The sequence below is a fragment of the Pan troglodytes genome, chromosome 13 (genome assembly GCF_028858775.2).
Source record: "Pan troglodytes isolate AG18354 chromosome 13, NHGRI_mPanTro3-v2.0_pri, whole genome shotgun sequence".
Classification (NCBI taxonomy): domain Eukaryota; kingdom Metazoa; phylum Chordata; class Mammalia; order Primates; family Hominidae; genus Pan; species Pan troglodytes.
In genome coordinates, this window is record NC_072411.2 from 103,652,320 (window position 1) to 103,674,996 (window position 22,677).

The 22,677-nt window shown below is 39.0% G+C and overlaps 1 protein-coding gene across 2 annotated transcripts; it reads right to left on the reverse strand.

Moving 5' to 3' along the window:
* Positions 1-1,812: 1,812 nt before the first annotated feature.
* Positions 1,813-21,641, reverse strand: TMEM237 (transmembrane protein 237). 2 transcript variants are annotated; one of them, XM_001156617.8, is made up of 13 exons: positions 21,505-21,641; positions 18,991-19,022; positions 18,359-18,363; positions 17,084-17,140; positions 14,855-14,992; positions 11,407-11,527; positions 10,150-10,307; positions 7,834-7,957; positions 7,335-7,526; positions 6,178-6,251; positions 5,422-5,515; positions 4,137-4,258; positions 1,813-2,435 (listed from the first exon to the last, which is right to left on the reverse strand). In XM_001156617.8, exons 1-13 carry the CDS (start codon positions 21,544-21,546, stop codon positions 2,368-2,370), a joined length of 1,227 nt encoding a protein of 408 aa, XP_001156617.2. In that variant the 5' UTR covers positions 21,547-21,641; the 3' UTR covers positions 1,813-2,367. The 2 variants fall into 2 exon arrangements, with proteins under 2 accessions (XP_001156617.2, XP_003309450.1); XM_003309402.6 differs by lacking the exon at positions 21,505-21,641 and adding an exon at positions 20,754-20,786.
* Between the last annotated feature and the right edge of the window lie 1,036 nt (positions 21,642-22,677).

Below are 22,677 nucleotides of genomic sequence, written 5' to 3' on the forward strand. Positions count from 1 at the left end.
GTGTCACTGTGAGATCATTCCCTACTTCCTGGAGACATGCATTAGCAGTGAACTTCTTCCAAACTTCCCTGTCATCACAGTCAAACAATTTTTGAGACACACCAGAAACATCAGGGAAAACAGAGTCCTCTGTACAAGTCCTTAATCAGGGAATACTCAATGTTTTTCCCTGATGAAGGACTTGTACAGGGCTACTAGCTGCTCAGGTTTATATGCCTCCTGGGTCATTAGGAGATCTGAAGTCTAAGTTGTACTTCCCAGACCTGGAAGAATACAAAGGCAACTATGCCCATGCCAGTTACATATTATCAACGTAGCCAGCTTTCCCAAGTGCATTCCACAGCAGCTCTAGCCTTCTTTATTCTCTAGGATATATAGCTTTCTATTGCTGCCATAACCAATCACCTCCAATTTAGCAGCTTAGTCAACATACACTTGCTATCTTACAGTTCTGTATGTCAAAAGTCCGACATGGGCAGCACCAGGCCAAAACCAAGGTATCCACAGAGCTGCCTTCCTTTCTTGGCTCTAGGGGAGGATTTGTTTCCTTGCTCATTTGGGATACTCATAGAACTCAGTTCCTTGTGGTTATGTGACTGAAATCCATTTCCTTGCTCATTGTTGGCCAAGGGCCGTACTCAGCTGCAAGGTCATCACTCTCCTTGGCTCATGGCCCCCTCTTCCATCTTCAAAGCCAGCAATATCATAACTTCTGACCTCTCTGACCACAGACATAAAAGGCTTTCTTCTCTGCTTTTAAGGACTCATAAGATTACACTGGACCCTTCTGGATAATACAGGATAATGTCCCCGTTTTAAGGTTCATAACCTTTATCATATCTGCAAATCCGTTTGGCCATGTAAAGTAGTATATTCACAAGTTCCAGGGATTAGGACATGGACATCTTTAGGAGACATTATGCAGCCTACCACAATCCACCACATTGGCAGCAGCTTTCTCACATTTCTCTTTGATGACACGGCTCAAGTATGCTAAGCGTTGGCTCTAACGAGCATGGCTTCCCTGAAGTTTGCTGACGGGGAAGATTGTGAACTCCTATACTGCCAGCTTATTGCCAGAATGAGAACCATTGCTGGTCACAGTGAAAGCTGGAACTAGCAGGATGCCTTCAGAATTGCCAGCAAATTCACAATTCTGTGACAGCAGGGAGAATCCCTTTTCAGCAGCTCCAGCCTTACAAACAGCAAAAGAGATTCCCAGTATAATGTTCACTCCAAATTTAGACCTATTGTCAGGGTCAACTATCTCTATCATCAATTTGTCAATCCTCTTCTGTTCTATAACATTCAGTTGCTTGCTAATCAGGGCAGGCCCAATAGTTTTATTGATGTGCTCAACAGCCTTTGAAACATTTTTTCCCATAGCTAGTCTTCTCCTCAACTTGAGCTCTAGGGTCTCATATACAACAGCTGAGGTACCATTGGATATAGTTCTGAAGAGATCTTTCCCAGTGCAGGACCCATCTCAAGAGGGGGATTTCCTGGAAAACCAGAAACCTCTCTGACAAAGAGCTGGAGAACAGAGATGGTGAATTTCTACTCCTATTTCTTGTCACTCAGAAAAAAGGGACAGAGGAAAGGGTACTGCAGATGTCAACTGGGAGCCCACAAGCTCACAGGTCTCTCCTTTATTCCCCTGAGCCTTGCCCTGCTCAGCCTCTTTTGCTACATAGATTTTTTAAATCTCCCTCTATGATCCTGATGTACAACCAGATACGAGAACCACTAGTACAGATTATAATGAGAAGCAACTTGTTAGTTACTTCTAGGTAAAAAATTTAGGTTATATAATTTTTCAAACAAAACATACATTCCCTTTTTATTGGTCATGATGTAGAGCATCTTTCAAGCTAAATTATAATTATTACATGATACTCAATCACTAAGCCAGTTTCAGAAAAGACAAATTTCATATTTCAATTTATTCAGTAAGGGGAGGTCAAAAATGAAGGCTTTTTTCCCTTCTACCATATTCGCTAAATTTATGTTTAAACCTGATATATATTTTATAACACTATTTAAGTTATGGCTTTTTCTAAACCAGTGCTTTTTAAGATAATAGTTATAAATACAACTGTTTTGAGAAAATAGGAAATAAACACTTTCACTTGCTGGTTTCTAGTTCATTATTCCCTTTGTCATTAAGATGATAATGCTAGACAAATTAATGTTTAGACATAAATAGCAAACACAATTTTAACATTTTTCATAATACTGAGAGATGTTTCAGTATTATATAATCAAAAAATCTATTACAAATACACATGTACACATCTTATAAAAATACATTTAAAAACAAAAATGGGACAAATACTGGGTCATTATTCCTCCAAAGGTGAGCTGGTATTATGAAGAGGCTTTGATTTCTTTCTCTTTATCAGGATATTCTTCCACCTCTGAGGAGAACATTAACTCTGGAGAAGAAAATGAACAGATCATACTTAAAATTGTTTCCCAGTGCCTCCAACGGAGTTGTATAGCTTATTTATAAATAGTCCTTTTAAAAATTGACATAATATATACTAATAGAAAGCCCTCAAGTAAGATTTCTTGACAGTGAAATATGATTTAAAAGGTAAGCTGATAACAAATGTACAAGTTTTACATTTTAAAATATTTAAATTTTAAATTATAAACCCCTTAAAAGTAAAATGTAATAGAGACAATATACACAATCCTACCTGGAAATTTAAGTCACTTAGAGAATCAAAGATCATTAAATAGCTAAAATGTCTAATTCTACAGTGATCAGATCATCTGAAACATAGGGGACAGATACAGAGGAAGGACTTGGAACTAACAAGAGATGTGTGCCAGGATATTTTAAATGGGTCATCCCATTTAATCATCAAAACAACGCAAGAAGCCAGGTATTATCATCTCATTTTATACTTACTTTTTAAATCCACATGTATGACTAACATGGCCTTAAAAGAACAGGATTCTGGAAATATTTAGACTGAATACTGCACAATCCAGATGCAGTTTTGATCCCAACCACAATGTAGAATGTTATTAGCTGACATTTTCTACATTTAAACTATTACTTAGCATAGATGTTGGCGAAATTCTGCATGCTAAGGCTTCTGAGGCAGATAGGTTGTAAATAGTTGGTCAAATAAAAAATAAAATAATAACCAAGGCCCAGAAAATATCCATAAAAGATGTTTGGCCAGGTGCAGCGGCTCACGCCTTAATCCCAGCACTTTGGGAGGCCGAGGCGGGCGGATCACGAGGTCAGGAGATTGAGACTGTCCTGGCTAACATGGTGAAACCCCGTCTCTATTAAAAATACAAAAAATTAGCCGGGCGTGGTGGCGGGCGCCTGTAGTCCCAGCTACTCGGGAGGCTGAGGCAGGAGAATGACATGAACCCGGGAGGCAGAGCTTGCAGTGAGCCGAGATCGAGCCACTGTACTCTGACCTGGGCGACACAGCGAGACTCCGTCTCCAAAAAAAAAAAAAAAAAAAAAAAAAGATATTCAAGGGTAAAACTGTTGAACATTGGCCAAGGAAACACAATTTACAATACAAATACTAAACAGTTCCTCAAGCAGCATAAAAGGTTAGCAGTTTGCTAATATGATGATTCTTCTTCAGGTGTTCCAAAAGGGGTCTGGGGACTAGAGATGAGTGAATCACTGCACACTGAGCATGTTAAAAGAGTACTAAACACTGTTAGCCAATGAACGGTTAAGAATTTGTACCAAATAGAGAAGGAAGAATAATTAACTTGAGTATGTGTCTGACAGAGAGGCTATGTAGACAAAGCATGATTTATTTCAAAATTCATCAGCAGGAGACTAAGAGAAGTGAAGAGCAAAGACTTTTTCTAAATTACTTGAAGGGTTCCAAGAGAAGAAATACCTCCTGAAAATGCACAAGGGCCACAGAAGCCCCTCATTAAGTAGTTCCAGACTCAAGCCCTCCTAGACACTCCTCCCTGCTTCTCTTGGCATTCTGTTACACCACTTTATTTTCTCTCTTCTTGTATCATTTTAATTTAAATGTGTCTTTGTTATTGGAATATTATAAGCTATACCTATTAAAAGGAGGTTTATAAAACCATTATAGAAGATTTCAGGATATTCTTATGCTGTTTTTTTTCTTTAATACCTTCACTAAGATCCATGCCTGGCCTATAAGACAAAAATAGCCAAGATAATCCAACCAGAAGAGCCACCACGAGATTCACCACAATCCATGGCTGGAGAATCTGTTCCTCAATTCCTGCTTCCCTAAAAATGTAGAAATACTCATTAGAAGTGCCTTCAGTTTGGTTCATATACACAAATATATCTATTTTATGAACTTTAAGAAAAAACAGCAGTCCTCTCCTAGAGAAATAACAAGTAAAGCGTGAAAGAAAATATAATTTCCCTGTAAAATATACCACATATATAATGAGAACAAGGGTTCAAAGGTTATTTAAACTCTGAACAGATCTGCTGTATACGTTCATATAAATGCAAAGTTAGTATTCCCAAGAAAATTCTCTAAAAGTTTTCCTTCCAACTACCATGACATTAATCCTCAATAAAGTATCTTTGCTTTCTCTTTACCTAATGTCCCTAGCCACTCTCTCAAAAGACTACTTTTGGATGCTACGTGCAGCATTTGGGGAAAAAAAAAAAAAAAAAGACTGCTTCTCTAAGTTTTATGAACTATAATCTCAGCCATCCTGTCAGCTTCATGGCTGGCCGCTGATGTGCAGATGTTGGCTCTCCCTATTCTGCTCTTTCTAGCATTGCTTGGTTTTCTGAATCTATCCCAGCTACTCACTCCCATCACTGTTCTGGGGTATGAAACTCCCTGACAGGGGGTAAGAATGCAGGGCTCCTTCCGTCCATCATATGATGACTTATTTTAAAACTATAACTTGGCTGGGCGCAGTGGCTCACGCCTATAATCCCAACACTATGGGAGGCCAAGGCGGGTGGATCACCTGAGGTCAGAAGTTCAAGACCAGCCTGGCCAACATGGTGAAGCCCATTTCTACAAAAATACAAAAATTAGCCAGGCATGATGGCGGGTGCCTGTAATCCCAGCTACTCGGGAGGCTAAGACTGCAGAATCGCTTGAACCCAGGAGGCGGTGGCTGCACTGAGCCGAGATAGTGCCGTTGCACTCCAGCATGGGTGACACAGCGAGACTCTATCTCGAAAAAAAAAAAACTATAACTTGAAGATCTAAAACAGATTTTTAAAAGGAAGATATTTCATTAAAAATGCAGGTGGACATAACAATAGTCACCCATTAACCAAAGGAATAAGTATTTTCTTGCCATATATTTGGAAACAAAAACAGAGCCTTCATTATTTGCAGTTGAAAAAGAATGGAAGGATAAGAAAAGTTGCTGTTATTGCCATTAACAATTGCTAATGTCATTGTGAATTCTTACCAGAGGCTACCATTAACAGAAGAAGGTGTGTAAAGGTGGATTCTGTCACTTGTCATTTGCTGACTCAGAGATAGTATAAGAGCAGTAAAGTACACTGAGAAAAAGACAAATGAAATTACTAATAATTTTTAACAACCTGGTTTATTTTGAATTTATAGATTAATATCGAAAATAATCTATACTTTGGTGACTGATGATATAAAAGAAATTTATTTGACGAAATAAATATATTTCAATAGGCCAGATATCCTTATATAAATTTTTGAGAACAATAGGTGCAGAAGGATCTTTTGAGACGTTCACTATTTCATCATTAGAACTGAGAAGAACCTAGAACATCTTTTTAAAAGTTAAATGACTTGCTCAAGGTCCTAAAACTAGTTTTATTAATATTCTCAAAACTTAGAACAAAATGCATTCCAAATGATCAGAAAGATATAAAATATTGTTTGTTATTAAAAGGCCATACCTGCTGAATCTGTTTAATGTCAAGTAGAAAATACAAAAGTTAAAAAGTAAGTAATACAGTACAATAAATTAAGCTTTTCAAAGTTATTTAGATGAACCTCAATTGAAAAAATAATTCTATCAATATTATGCCTTTTATGTTTCTAATTACAAATTCACTGAACATCTATAGGTAATGTTTATAAGGAGCAGTAATACAACTTTTAAAAAAAATTATATTTATCCTGGTTCAAAATTATGGTATAACTGAAGAATTAACACAGTTATCATGTTAAACTGCTTACTCACAGAAAGATGCTAAAGCTGTAGGATCCAGGGCCAAAAAATTTCGGATTGCTACTGATATTTTAGCAAAGTCAATCCTAGAAAATATAAAAGTTTCTTGTCACAGCGCAGTTGTAAACTTCTTAACAAAACTTTACTTTCTTGACTATAGTTTTTTCCTTCTCTAGTCTAATGCTACCACATATACTATTATTAGGTTTTAAGTAGCTACAGTGTATACTTAACACACATGACAAAATCATCTAATTTACAAAGGCCACATAAAACATCTAACTAGACTACTTTGGACAACATTCCTTTGGGGTTAAAACATCCTAAAGAAAATTAAACTTGATCTACAAAATTTCATTAGTTTCTACCTCTTTCTATTACCCATATCATTAGGCTCTAACTCGGTGGATTTTTTTTAAAAGGGGCTAAATTGTGTTCCCAAAAAGATACGTTGAACTCCTAACCTGGAGTACTTATGAATGTGACCTTATTTGGAAGCAGGATCTTTGCAGATGTAATAAAGATAAGATAAGGTCATTAGGATGAACCCTAATCCAGTATGACTGCTGTCCTTATTAGAAGAGACACAGATACAGAGATACACAGGGGGAAAGCGCTGCGTGACGATAGAGGCAAATATTGGAATGATGCATCTACAGCCAAGGAATGCCAAGGACTGTCAGCAACCACTGAAGTGAGGGGAAGGTCATGAAACAGATTCTCCCTCAGAGCCCTGGAAAAAGGAATCAACCCTGGCCACATCCTGATTGCAGACTGCTCGCCTCCAGACCCATAAGAGAATAAATGTGCTGTTTTCAGCCAGCCAGTGTGTGGTACTTTGTTACAGCAGTGCTAGGAGACAAATACAAATGCTCTGAGTTTCACCTATACCTGATTTAGATGGCATTTAGGAACTTCTGAGTTGACTATATTTGGATGAAATTTTGGACCTATGAATTGATGCTGGAATGGGTGAAGTCTTTTGGGAATATTTTGTTTACAATGGTCTCATCCCCTCAAAAAAGAACAGAAGTAGACTGGCCTTAAAACTTTTTGAAGTAACATTGATACTCTATAATTCTATTTTGAAAACTATCATGGTCAGTGACACATTTTGCTCAGCATTTCCTCCTGAAGAAGTTAGACAGATCTGGAGTCATAGGCATTACCTGTCAAAAGCTGAAATTGTACTCAGAGCCAAAAGCAAGTACAGAAGACTCTGGAATGGATACGCTAGGGTCTTATATTGTTGCAGAAGGTTTGAGAGGTTGGATAGCTGATCTCCTGCTAGAACATATATCACAACAATATTCCACACAGCACAGCCAGCCAAGAATCCATGAGAAAAGAGACCAATCATCCTGAATGGAAAAGGGTTTGATTATTATACATGAATTACTAAAGTAAAAAGCTAAAACATGTTTAAAATCTCTTCATATACAAGAATAAAATTCAACATTTCATGACAAGTAAAAGCAAGCTCTTTCTTTTTAGTTACACTGATAGGTAGATCACTCAATTCCAATAGGATGTTTAAAAAATATACCTACCTACCATTTTAAGTTGTCATTTCATTAACAATATTGAACAACCAAGAGGTTATTTTTTTCTTTAATTACAGAACTCAGTTAACATTTATTTTAAGAAAAGTCCAACAAAAGCAGCCACCTGAAAGCCCGGTGCACTGTAAGTGCCACATCTCTGGTGGTCCAGGAAGGCTTCATGTCCATTGACACATCTATGTTTTCTGTGGTCTTTATCAACTCTGAACGATCAGCAGCCTGGAATCTCCCTAAGAACACATAATGTAATTACTAACAACTAGCGAGAGAGAACCCTGGTAGCCATTTTTTTTTTAATTCCATACTCAGGAAGCCGCAAACTAAGACTGAAATATTGCTGTTCTATCTGAAAATTCTCCTTGACTCAGTACCTATTTCAGAAGGATCTTTTCTTGGGGATCCTTAAACATAATTTTTCATCTTGAAGAAAAATAAGCGATGTCAGTGTATTTTCTTCTCAATCCAAAGTGAAGTAACAATTTCAGAAATCAATTATATTTAATTAAAAAAAATGAACTTTCAACTCAGAATAAAGTCTAGAAACCTTTAACATGACCTAGTCTACAAAATTCTAATTTAGAGACTTTGAAGTATTAAAGTTTATATGCCTATACTATCAAGGTAAGTCAATATTTGAAAACTACTTTAAATTTCTTAGGAAAAGATGTCAGGATGTGTAGCACGGCTTTCTGGGATGACAGGAAAGAAATAGGCTGCTTCATAAATTTCTCTTTAGAACATTCCTGTGAAGAACTTCAGTTCAAAAGTCAGCACTGCAATATTGTATGAGCAGGGCTTTAGCCTTTTTACTGTTGATTCAGAGGCTCCTTCTTGTATATCTAGTAATCCACAAATAGACCTCAGGAAACAGGAAAGGTTCCATTTCAATTATCCTCACCAAACCCAGTTCGCAGGTATTTTGGAGGATGAAAGACAGGGGTGTGACAATTTTCCCTAAGAAAAGACAACTTCTGGGCAGACAATAGAACCACTGGTACCTTTTATGGCCAGTTACTCTAGCAGGGAAATTTCTATGCTAAGTGAAGCAAGAATAAAAATGAGGATTAAGTGATACTGCTTGAAAAAGAACTGCGGCAATTTAAATGACCACGTGGTAGATGAATAAAACCACGTGATTAGAAGTCATAAAACTACAGTTCAAGTCCCAGTTCCACCCTAACCAAACTGTGAGACACTGGGTAAGTCAGCCTCTCTAGACCACAGGTTTCTTATTGGCCAAGAACTGCAAGATCCCTTAAATGGGATCTTCTGAAGTAGAGTTCTAAAACAAGGTACACAAAATCTAAATTGTAAATTTTAAGGACTAACCTTTATGTTTCAGATGAGTTCTTTAGGCAGCATATGCTTAACATATCCATGGTAGTATATAGTCATGATCATGCTTTGAGTAGGTTTTTCTTAAACACTGTGTTATAGACGGAATGCGTCCCCCAAAAATTCATATGTTGAAGCCCTAACCCCCCAGTGAGTGCGAGGTCACTGGGAGGTAATTAGATTTCGATGAAGTCATGAGGATGAAGCTCCCATGATGAGATTATAATCCTTTTAAGAAGAAGACACACCAGAGCTCTCTCTGCCACATGACGACACAGTGGCAGCCACTGGCAAGCCAGGAAGGGGCCTTCTCCAGTAACCTAATCTGCTTGAACCTTGTCTTGCACTTCCTAGCTTTAGGAACTATGAGAAATAAATGTCCGTGGTTTAAGCCACTCAGTCGGTGGTATTTTGTTATAGCAGCCTGAGCTAAAATACACTGCAAACCTAGTATACATTATACAATGTCAGAACTATCTTGCAAAAGAATATACAGCTATGATGTTGTATTTCTTATTTAATATGGTAGTATCATCATGTATTTTCTCTCTTATTGTCAATTGTAGAATTTATATCATTATCTGTCCCACCACAACTACTACCAATTGCAGCAAACTGGTAAAGTACAAGAAAGAATAAAGAATCAGGCAGGGGTGGGGAAGATCTTTACATTGCCCATAACCCCATAAATCCAGAAACAACCAGCATTAATATTTGAGCCTATTTCCTTCAAGTCTTTTGTCCTATGCATAGATCAAACTGTGTGTGTGTGTGCACATGTGTATATGCTCATTTTTTATCAGAATCTTTCCATAAAATGAAAAATTCTCCCTAAACACTATGTTTAATGGTGAAGAACATTATTATATAGATACACCACAACTTACTGAAATTATTCCTCTCCTATTTCACATTTAGGTTGTTTCCAGTTTTTCACTCTCATGAATCATAGCATGATGACCAGTTTTGTGTATAAATTGTTGTACACAGTTTTGCTTAATTCCTTAATTCAGATTTCCAGAAGTATAAAGGATATCCTTGGACAATTTTTAAAGAGTTCATATTCTAAAACAAGGCATCTACTTACGGCTTTTTTCCACAAATACTTTGCCTACAGGCTGGCTAATGCCAGTGGGTGCAGTGAATACAGACTGCTGTTCCACAGTAGTTTGCTCATCAGTGATTATGTCTTCATCTTCTACTCCTAGCTCATTGGCATACTGTAATTCTGCTGGCTGGGTTTTCCTGTAATAAGGACGTATGTATGAAAAATAGATGATTATTGAATTTTTTACAGACTTACATAAGGAACTAGCTATAAATATAATGGAAAGGGCCCTGGACTTGGAGTTAAGAAATGTGGTTTTCACTCAAATAAATCGGTTATTAACTATTATGTGCAGCAAGTTACTTACATTTCTGAGGGCTTCAGTTTTCTCATTTGAAAATTGAAGTGACTGAACTAGATCTGTAAGCTTCTTTCCAAATTTAAAACTGTATGATTCTGTATAGATACTGATAAGGTTTGGCTATGTCCCCACCCAAAATCTCATCTTGAATTGTAATAATCCCCACCTGTCAAGGGACTGTTCTGGTGATAGTGAGTTCTCAGGAGAGCTGACCGTTTTGTAAGGGGCTTCCCCCTTCACTCAGCTCTAATTCTTCTCCTTCCTGCTGCCCTGTGAAGAAGGTTGTGTTTGCTTCACCTTCCACCACGATAAGTTTCCTGAGGCACCCCCAAGTCATGCTGAACTGTGAGTCAATTAAACCTCTTTCCTTTATAAATTACCCAGTCTCGGGTATGTCTTTATTAGTAGTGTGAGAACGGACTAACACAGACATTGATCACTATTTGTAGGTTCATTTTCAAATACAAATAATAGTGCTATATATATGCCTTCCAGTGTTATTTCTTTAAAGTACACTACTCATTTTATCTTAATGCTAAAACACAGTTTTACTTATTCCTAAAATAATCATAATTTGAATTCTGTTAACATAAGAAAATAAATCACAATAGCCTATTTCATTATCTTTAATTTTTAAATATCCTTAACGTTTAATTTTGCTACTTATATATTCTATTTGTGTTCTTCTTTTTTAGAGATGGCTCTTAAGTTTTTTTATTTAAGTACAATCTGAATTTTTTTTATTTTCTCAGTGGTTTACTCTTCTGAAATTTATCATTAGATTGGTTTAACTGATTTTTTGTAATAATACTTATCCTAGAGGTACACAAATACAAGTATGTAATAAGACTTAATGAGAAGCTACTGTTTCGGAGCTCCAAACAAAGCATCAGGGTAATCCTGGAGAATAGTTAGAAGAATAAATAAATTCCTACTTTGTCTTCCTCCGAGGTTTTTGAATAACTGCCTCCTCAGCTGGCTCCGCATCAATACCATTTTCATTTCGTAATAAAGATGAACTAGATGACTTCTTTTGGGTGGAGGAAGTCTCCAATTCTGAAAACAAAATAAATTTAACTTTTCAAATAACTAAAACATAAAAAGGAAAGTAATGTACAAGACTTGTATAAGAGAAAAGAACTTCAAGAATTTTAATTGGGCAAAAATGTTTTCACTATCTTACAAATTTTTAATTTTTTAAAAATGTTATACTTCCAAACTCTCAATGTAAAAATTGAAATTGTAATGCCAAACAATATGGAAAAAAATTAAGTAACCCAATACCCAGGCTGTGTTGAAGATTCCCAAGATTATCTCCTGGTTCGCTGACTTTCTAGAAGGGCTCACAGGACTTGGAAATCATCACACTCACAATTATGGTTTACTACAGCAAATGGATATAAAGCAAAATCAGCAAAAGGAAAAAGTACATGGACCAAGTCCAGAGGAAACCAAGTACAAGCTTCCAAGAGTCCTCTATCAGTGGAGTCAAATAGGATGTACTAACATTACTGGAGAGTAATGAGTTGTGACAACACATGTGACACATGTTGTACAAGAGAAGCTCATCAGAGACAGTGCCCAAGGTTAGGGCTAGTCACATAAGCCTAGCACATACCAAAATTCTGGATGCCCGGAAGGGAAGCAGATGTTCAGCAAAAATCACTATGTGTGCACAAATGCACAGTGAGTCACCTTATAATTTAGGGATAGTTTTCTATCAGTGTAGGGAGCTGTTTATCATCCAAGTTCCCAGATGCCAGCTAAGGGCCAATCTTATCAGCAGGCTTTTCCAAGGATAGCAGTCTCAGGTCTGCTATATTAACTCTTTTCTGTACACAGGGTAGGTATTAAGTTTAAATGAGTCAGTGAAGCCTTCTTCTAATCCACTAGCTACTCTTCCTACCTGGAAATACTACCTCCCTGGAATACCTTCAAGACCTTACAATTCTATTGTAATAAAATACTTACAGCCTCGACTGGAAATATAATGCAAGCAGTAGAGCCTACCATTGGTCATCCTGAACAAAATAAATAAAAACACACTTTTTAAATCCAGAAACTTAGAAAGCTGAACCTGCCAGGCTTGGTGTACTTTGGAATGGCAATGACAGGTCCTTTTTGATTCAAAACTTAGTTGGGTCCTGAATTTTCTAAAAAAGGTCATTTCTGTAAACACACTTTTCACAAATTATAAAACTAGGTATTGGTATCCATCTTGATTTTTAAACTTGTATCTTAACTAAATTACTAAAAGGGCACTTTTAATGAAACTACATTTACTGCCACTAATGAGATAAACTGTAGAGTAGTTAAAGCTAGTCTGAGCACCATTTCTGTCTCTTTTCCTTCTTCTGCCATCATCCGCCCCTTCGTTCTCATAGACCCTCAGTGCCCCCAGGCACTGTGGCATCCCACTTCAACTTGCCTTCCAAAATTATGTTCCATTCTCCTGACTTTTCTAGTTCCTGCCCTTCTACTCCTATAATTCTTCCATCCAATCAAGACACGCCGTTTTCTAGAAGGACAAGTAATTAGGAAAATTATAATAAATTATTAATAAGGGCTGATGTTAATAGGAGAGCACTAATCTCCCCATCTTTGTTCCTTCCCTGAGTTTGGCTCCAATACAACCTGTCGTCATTTTTCTAATTATTATAAAAGTCATAATGCTCAAAATATAAAAAATTAGTAAAATATAAATGAAGGAAGAAAATTTTAAAAATCATACTTCCTCCTTCTAAAACTTCTACCACTGTAACACTGCTATATTCTTCCATTCTTTTTACTATGTAGATGTATGTACATATTTACGTTCTGGGTTGAACTGTGCTCCAAAAAGAGATATGTTCAAGTCCTAACTCATAATACCTGTGCGTGTAACCTTATTTGGAAACAGAGTCTTTGCAGATGAAATCAAGTTAAGATGAGGTCATGCTAAATTGGAATGGGCCCTAAATCCAACGACTGATATCCTTATAAGAGGGAAATATGGACACAGACACACAAGGAAAAATGTGAAGATGGAAGCAGAGATTGGCATTATGCCACCACAAGTCAAACAATTCCAAGGACTGTCAACAACCATAAGAAGCTAGAAGAAATGGCCAGGCGCGGTGGCTCACACCTGTAATCCCAGCACTTTGGGAGGCCGAGGTGGGCGGATCACCTGAGGTCAGGAGTTCAAGACGAGCCTGGCCAACATGGCAAAACCCTGTCTCTACTAAAAAATACAAAATTAGCCGAGCATCATGGCAAATGCCTGTAATCCCAGCTACTCAGGAGGCCGAGGCAGGAGAATCGCTTGTACCCGGGAGGCAGAAGTTCCAGTGAGCTGAGATCGCACCATTGCACTCCAGCCTGGGCTATAAGAGTGAAACTCCATCTTAAAAAAAAAAAAAAAAAAAAAAAAAGAGGCTCGAAGAAACAAGGAAGGATTCTTTTCTAGAGACTTCAGAGGGAGCATAGTCCTGCAGACAACTTGATTTTGGACTTCTCACCTAAGAACTATGAAAAAATAAACTGTTGTTTGAAGTCACACAGTTTGTGGTAATTTGTTATGGCAACCCTAAGAAATTAACATAGTATATTTTACAAAAATGGGATCCTCCAATACATACTATTTTATAACCTTTGTTCTTTGATTTAATAATACACAACTGATGATTATCCGTGTCACCCTAACAATCCTTTTAATGGGTACCTGGTTCCTATTTATGGATAAAGTATGATTTATTTAGCCAGTATCACACCGTTAAATATTTGGGTCATTACCAATTTCTACTCTTATAAATAACGCTGCAGTTAACATCCTTTAATTACTGCAGCTATTGAATTTACTACTATTCCCAGAAATCCGGACAGGCTGTATCTATGCTCCTATGAGCAAAGCATGAGTGCACCCATTTCCCGTCAATATTGGATTTTATAATTTGAAAAAAGCATTGCCAATTTGATAGGCCAAAAAATGGTATAGTATTTTATTTACCTTGTGAACTGCCTGGGACATAGAAAGACTAAACAAATGTTAGCTGTTGTTTCACCATATTATTGTTAGCACAGAATCTATCATTTCCCCACTAATCTGAAATGTCCATTTCATCATTTACTAGATTTTTCTATGCACTGAGATCTGAACTTTCTGTTTAGTCCTGTATTTGTTGTCCTCCTCTCATAATCTATACATATATGATCAAAAGAGACGTGTAAAGTATTCTTGGCTTAAGCCATTGGAGTTATTCTAGTGGTAAATATTTTAAACATAAAAGCAAGAAACCACCTGTGGGATATGGATAGGGGGAAAGAAATGAAAGCAGAGAGGTTTTTATCATGTCATCAAAATCACAAGTGCTATCACAACCTAACCTTGGTTTCTTCACATACCAAGAGGTAGCCTTGTCTTTTTCTGTCTTCTTTGAACAGGAGCCTCTGGGTGCTCTTTGAGTTCTTTAGTTGATGGCTCACTGCCCTCAGAGGGCCTTCTCCCAGCAGTCTGAGCAAGGCCTTCCAAAGAAGCACTTGCTATAGAAAAACAGAGTAGAAAAAAATGAGATTACTTGAGCAAAGATCACTGAATCTTAAAAAGATGGAGGAAAAGGTAACTAGAATGTTTCCTATAGAATAACCCCATCTCTTTCAGAACTAATTATCCCCCAAATCTTTCCTTCCTCCTCACCCGTAACTTTGGGCTTTAAGTTAGGAAAAGAAATAAATGAAGGAATAAGAAAGGCTGAGGAAGAAAAAACGAGGGGGCTAAAAAGGAGAGCAAAAGACAGGAGGAGAAATTGCTTCAGAACATTTAGAACTTTGAAAAAGGTGGAAAACATAATAAAAACTGATACCATAGAGAATTCTCTTACTTGCCTCTTGCCTTAAGAATTTTCATCAGCCTCTATATAGTAAAGTCCTTCATTAATAAGTTAAAGAATAATAAAGTCATCACGGATAATTGGAGTTAGCAGGTAACTTATAAGTCTCTTCATTTGGTCATTCACTTCAACTTCTTCCCTCATGAAATCTTTTAAAAGAATTTCAACACATACCTGACTGCATTCCCTTCCTTGCTTGTCTTCTTCACAAAAGAAATAGAAATTGCACTGGGTGCAGTGGCTCATGCCTGGAATCCCAGCACTTTGGGAGGCCAAAGCAGGCGGATCATCTGAGGTCAAGAGTTCGAAACCAGCCTGACCAACATGGCAAACTCCCTCTCTACTAAAAATACAAAAATTAGCCGGGTGTAGTGGCATGCGCCTGTAGTCCCAGCTACTCGAGGAGGCCGAGGCAGGAGAATCGCTTGAACCCAGGAGGCGGAGGTTGCAGGGAGCCAAGATCACACCATTGCACTCCAGCCTGGGCAACAGAGCAAGACTCCATCTCAAAAAAAAAAAAAATAGAAATGTATCAATAAACAAATGAAAATGTTTAACCTCAGTAGTATATAGAGAAATGTAAACTAAAATAAGCTACTTTTCCCCCACTAAATTAACAAAAAAATTTTAAAGATTGATATTGTCCAACGTTGTTAAGGATTTAGAGAATGAGACACTCTCAGACTCTACAGGTAGCAAGATAATAACTAAAGCTTCCTTAAGGTAATTTAGCAGAGTCAGTCAAACTAATAACGCACACATCCTGCACCTAGCAATTCCACTGCTAGCAATCCATCCTACAGAAGTACTTCTTCCCTACCACCCACTATTTTATGCAGAACTGCAACATTGTTGGAGTGAAAAATTGGAAATAACCTAAATAAATAACAGAGCAGTGATTATGGTACATTCTTATCATGTAATACAATGAAGTCACTGTTTAAGAATACATAGAACTCTATGTATTAAGAAACAAAGATAGTATGTATGATTCCTTTTATGTTTTTGTTGTTGTTGTTTGTTTGTTTTAAAAAAGGAGCAGCAACCACAGAAACCTTTTAGGAGTGTGAGAGGTCACAAGTAAAGAGTGAAGTTAAAGGATCAGGTAAAGATAACCTTGAGGTTTCAAGCCTGAGGGCTGGGAAAATGGTAGGTTCCATTAACAGAAAATCATGAGACGTAAAAAAATTATTTATTCTTAAAGGCAACGATGGATTCTAGATGTGCTGAGTTTAGAGTTACGGATGCAACTTCCAGGATTATTAGTGGATGACTAAGACAAAAACGAGTTCTGCTCATGACTGAAGCTTTACTATTTAAATGATGATGTGGCCATGCCTTCAGACTCATGCTGTAATGTAGAGATATTCTGACTGAAGTGAGATTTAAGAACTCTGTGTTTCTAAATTCATGTTCAAGGGTCTGGAATCAATCATAGCTTAAAACCATGTATGTTGTCTGGGGATAAAAGACCTTAAAGAGTCCAGGAATATCATGGAAATAGGAGCTTAGATGGCACCACCTTCTATTCCATGAATGCGTCCAGATACTCCTCAGGCTGCCCACTGCCCTGTACCTCACCACCACCAGGAATTCCACTGCTTCAAACTGGCCTTAATTCTATCCTCAATGAAGTGGAGATTCGGGGCTGCTGGGGCCTTAATTCTCCCTTATCTGTGATGTTTACTACGCCTGAGGTCCTGGGAAAACTTGTGATCCCACACAACAAAGAATAACGTCTTACCTGGTGTGTTTTTTGTTCTGGGCTTCTTTTTCTTAGGACGACTAAGTGGAATATCATCTATAAAGCAGGAAAAAACGTCAACAGAAAAGGCTGCCTAAAATTCAATGCAGAGAACAGTCAGAAGAGAACTTTTAAACAGGGAAGAATTCTCCCTCTCTTCCCTGGGCCTGGCAAACGTTTATAGATTAGGGGAAGAAGGCAAGAAATTGAGAAGATCAGAGAGAGCCCACAGTGTGGTACCAGTAGCACACTGCATGTCAGTAATGTTAGAAACCATGACACAGAAAGTGGGTTCAACAAATATTCATCTGATCCCCTATATTTCCCAGCCTCCTTGCACATAGGTGTAGTCTATGACTGGTTCTGGCCTATAGGCTGTGAGCAGAAGTGATCTGTGTCATTTCAGAGCCAAATGTTGAAAGAGCCAGTGAGTAATCTTCCAGCTTTCTCTTCCCTTGTTGTGGTGACTGAGGAAGCCTCATGTTAAGATGGTGGGACCACAGCACAGAAGTAGCCTAGATTGCAGGCCAGGCGCAGTGGCTCACACCTGTAATCCCAACACTTTGGGAGGCCAAGACAGGCAGATCACTTGAGCTCAGGAGTTCGACACCAGCCTGGCCAACATGGCAAAACCCTGTCTCTACTAAAAATACAAAAAGTAGCTGGGCATGGTGGCACACGCCTGTAATCCCAACTACTCAGGAGGCTGAGGCAGGAGAATGACTTGAACCCAGGAGGCAGAGATTGCAGTGAGCCGAGATCACACCACTGCACTCCAGCCTGGGCAACAGAGTGAGACTCTGTCTCAAAACAAAAGAAAAAAAAAAAAAGTAGCCTAGATTGCTATATCAATAGTAAAAAGGTAGTGAAAGGTAATGGTCCCCCATTTTTGCCATAGCAGACTTTGTATTAATTAGAAATAACCCTGTGTGACACTAAGTCACTGAGATTTGGGGGTTTTAGTATAGTATAACCTTGTCTACCCTGACTAAATGAGACAAAGGAAGGTGCAGTCCTCATTATAGAGCTACAAATTAGCCAACAGTTATGTGCTGGGTGACCCCATTCAGGGATGAAGTGCTTTTATAATGGAAAGGTCATCTAGTGCTATGTATCAATGACAATTTTTAAATGGTAGTCATGGGAGATTATTTCACAAAAACATATTGTAGAATTACAAATTACACCATTCAGACTCAGTTTTAAGAGAAACAAACCAAGGAATCAAACTAATTTTTGAACACCAAATATTATATTTACATTAAACTAACTCACCTTGACTAACACGTCATATAACACCAAACAAATTTAATCAGCAGGACAAAGACAAAAAAGAAACAATTAATTAGAAACCTGTTAATATTCACAGTGAAAATTCTCTTAAATCATTACAAATTTAAAATAAAATTAGCTTTCACATAATAGCTAGTTTACGAACTAGTTTACTGTTTATAATTAAGCGGTTTAATAACACTGCTAATAAAATAATGTCAATATTTTCTGAACCTACATATACATATTCCCTACTGTCTATTAATAAAATGGATTAAGCAGATTAAGAACTCTTACTTGTCACTGATTAAAATCAGCTTAAACTCTGAGGAAACTATTCTCACAAAAGACCAGAATTCTGATTTAAAAAAAAAAAGACACCAAAACAGTTAGAAAGGGAATGGATCCATTATCCTACCATGTTGATATTCAGGCTTTTAAATATAACATTCCATTATAACTGTTATTCTTAAAATTCAAGGATTTTTCACCTTTAAAATTTCAGAAAATCCCTAAATTTTTCAGAAGAGTTTCCTGAATCATTGTAATTTTGCATTGATACTAGTCAATTTTTCCACTGTCTTCATTTTCCATTTTTAAAGCTCAATAATGAAATTACTGTAAATTATTTTTACCTTGGCACAGGTGGAAGAGCTCGTGGAGGACGCTGTGGGGGAAAAATAAATTTGCTTGTAAGTAAAAGCCTAGAGCATCTTTACTTCAAATACCATAAAGCTATTTTTTTTTTTTTGAGATGGAGTATTGCTGTGTGGCCCAGGCTGGAGTGCAACGGCACGATCTTGGCTCACTGCAACTTCCATCTCCTGGGTTCAAGCAATTCCCCTGCCTCAGCCTCCCAAGTAGCTGGGATTACAGGCACCCACCACCATGCCCGGCTAATTTTTGTATTTTTAGTAGAGACGGGGTTTCACCATGTTGGCCAGGCTGGTCTTGAACTCCTGACCTCAGGAAATCCGCCCACCTTGGCCTCTGAAAGTGGTGGGATTATAGGAGTGAGCCACTACGCCCGGCCAAAGCAATTCTTTCAAAAGTCTGTTGTTCAGACATGACAGAAAAATATAATGGATCAGACTAGGATCTTCAAATCTCTTGATAATCTTGTTCATCAGTGAAACCTGGGAGGTACTGATGAGAAACATGAGCAATTTAAAATTTGTTCTCCCATCCTAAATTTCATATAAAATTCCTTCCTTCCTACATTCCTTTCCATCTCTAGGCCAGGCCCTTTTCTAAGCATTAGGAATACACTAATGAACACAATGGAGAGAACTCTGCTCTTATGAAACTTACATTCTAGTGGTTGAGTATTAGAAACAATGTTAAAAATATATATATGATAATATATACTATGTATTATATGCAGCATGTACGATAAAATATATATTTATATGCTATATTTAAGACATATCTTGTATACATATCGTGTGTGCGTATATATATATATACACAAGATACACACACACATATACATATACACACACACACACACACACACACACACACACACACAAAACGTAATGAATGAAGGAGACTGAGTGCTACTTTTGTTAGGGAAAGTTTCTCTGAGTTTGAGCTGAGACCTGAATGAGAAAGGAGCAACCGGAACAAATGCAAATATTTTTAGGTTAAATTGGGCTTGGAATGTTTCAGGTAAAAGGACAGCAAGGCTGCCGCACAATTACCAAGGAGAGGTAGGCAGGAGCCAGATTAGTTAGGGCCTTGCAGACCAAGGGAAGTTTGGATTTTGTTTTAATTCAATGGGAAACAAATGGAGGTTTTAAACCACATACTAACACAATTTTTAAAAAGGCCAGTTGCATACACTGGGAAGAATGCGTTTTAGGGCAGAAAGAAAGGTGGGGGGAACCCTTCTAAACCCTCATTTACATGAATAAGAAAAGTGTTTGTAGTTCAGACAGCATTACAGTTGAGAAGTATTTTAGAATCATATACTAACAGAAATGCCTAGAAGCCAATTTAATGTTCCAAGTATCTCATGCTGCTTGCATAAGACATTTATTCAAAAGGGTTAAATTTTAGACACTCTTGTAGTTTGTCCCATTTAGCAATCCATTCGTTCGAACAGTAGATTAATGCAAGTACTACAAGATTAGGACGAGGCAAGCTGCCGTAATACCATCCAGTAGTCAAAATTACAATTGGAAAAGAATGACAGTCACAGGAACGCGCTATTGTTCTAAAGATGCTACGAAGCGCGCGCGATCGATCCCAGGGCTCTGTTCACGTAACTGATTTCAAAAGTCCCGCAAAAATGACGTTCCACGCACCCAGAGACCCAACCTCTAATCCTCAAAAGTAGGACGGCTCAACTGAAGACAAAAATCCTAACAATTAAAAGTAGCTACGGCTCGCTTACCACAGGATTCTTCCCCATTCTGCGTTTAGCCGGCCTCGGCGGCCGCCGGCCCCCAAGCACCTGGCGTCCCACCCCTCCCGGCTCGGTCGCGCGCGCAGGCGCAATGCGTCATCGGGCCGCGCCGCCTGGCTAGTACCCCGGGCGCAGCGCCCTGCGGGGATGTTGCGGTGAGCGGCGTGCAGGGACCTGGATTGGCCAGTCCAGACTAGCCCTGCCAAAAAAGGGGGCCTCGGAGTTGGGGGTAATGTGCCCAGGAGCAGAAATCCGGCGACCGTGGCGCTGCAATCACAGCTTTCCCGTGGTTTCCTAAGTGGTGGCGGTGATTTGTTTGCGGGAAGCGGGGCGTGACGGAAGACCTTACTTAAAGGACTCCGCAGGCGAACAGATCTCTTCTGGGCAGCTACAGACCTCTCCTCGGAGGAGTCTAGGAGAGGCTTGGCTGGAAGCCCCGGCACCCGCCGGGCCCCGGGCCTCAGATGAGTGAGGCGTCGTCGTGGCAACGCGGGCTCAGGTCCCCGCAAACTTCATGCCAGGCCTCTCTCTCCCACTCCGGGAGTTCGGTCCCGGCCTCGCCTGCGTCTCCGTCCCACTCCTGTGAACACTGGAGGGGCGGATGCGCGCACCCCACGAGCAAGGCCCTCCCTTAGTGATCCCCAGCTCGTTGGCGCCCCCCCCCACACACCCATCCCCACTGCCAAGTGTAGCTGTTTACCCGCCACCTCTCGAGGCCGACGCGCCCCTCGCCGCTCACCAGGTGGCCCTCCTCCAGCCGAGCCCCCGAGTCAGTCCTCATGGTGCTCTCCCCGCGGGGCTGCCCCGGCGCAACCGCCGGCGGCCCGAGCCCAGCTCCCCGCGACGCAGCGGCCTCCGGGACCTGTGGGACGCCGGGGCTTCGTGGCGCCTGGCGAGGCAGCCGCCCCCTGAGCCAGGTCCCCGCCCGCCTCTGTCCTGCCAGGCCCTGCTGGGTTTGGGAGGAATGCGTTTACTCTCCAGGACCAACGAGTCTGTGCAGGCCTGGGTGTGTGGATGTGTATTAATACAGGCAATTCTCACATTTTTTCCGGTTGCTTACCCTTCATCCCACAACTGTGTAAATCAAATTTGGAAAAACTTTTTCTCAACCTTAAAATCAAATCCAACCTCACATAAATATCACTACAAACTACCTAATTTGCATCGTTTTGTTTGGTTGGGTTTTTTTTTTTTTAAGATAACTTTCACTTTAAGTAACAGAGAACTACAAATATTTTGAATCATGCATTCTGTTTTACAGTTAAGAAAGAAATAGGAAAGATGGAAGAATGGTGTGGATATGGAGAAGAGAATGATGCAGAAGATGAACAGATACAGGGACAGGGAAAGCGCCTGGAAATCTCACATCTGGGGAAAGAAAGAGAAACAGCACTTTGTAATGGCATCCTAATCTTGTTACCAAACAAACGGGGCTTGTTGCCCTATACGCACAGAAGCCAATATTATGGCTCTGATTTTTTGAGAAAAGTTTTCATTGTGAGTCAGCTAACAAGGAGACAGGAGTATAGCTCTAATCTGTCTCCCTGTGTTGGCTTTAAGACAGTATTTTTATTAGAAAACGTTTAGGGGGTGGATTCTGGGATTAGTAGGTGCTTGGTGGAAGGAAAGAAGCCATCTGGAAAATCCTCTGGCGTTCGCAGTTACCTCTTCATGTCCCTTCATGGGTCGCATGTGCAAATTTTGGAGGGAGTCAGTGTGAAACATGGGGGAAGATTCAAGCTGTGACGCCAGCAAGCTCATTTTGTACAGACTCCAGGTAGCCATCCGTGTTAGTACTAACCACTTTCAGCCAGTTTGCTTTGTTTTGTTTTGTTTTGTTTTTTAATCTCACAATGGAAGAAGTTCAGGCGTTTTATTTAGCAAGTTGTTTTTTATCTGCCGTCCTGCATGC

What these genes read in the sequence shown, in the direction of transcription:
- TMEM237 (XM_001156617.8), bottom strand. Translation starts at nt 21,546, where the DNA reads ATGAGGACTGACTCGGGGGCTCGGCTGGAGGAGGGCCACCTG. An exon ending in GGCTGGAGGAGGGCCACCTG is followed by an intron (nt 19,023 to 21,504) that starts GTGAGCGGCGAG and finishes TTTCCCCCACAG; the next exon opens with CGTCCTCCACGAGCTCTTCC. An exon ending in ACAATTTCAGCTTTTGACAG is followed by an intron (nt 6,252 to 7,334) that starts GTAATGCCTATG and finishes TATATTTTCTAG; the next exon opens with GATTGACTTTGCTAAAATAT.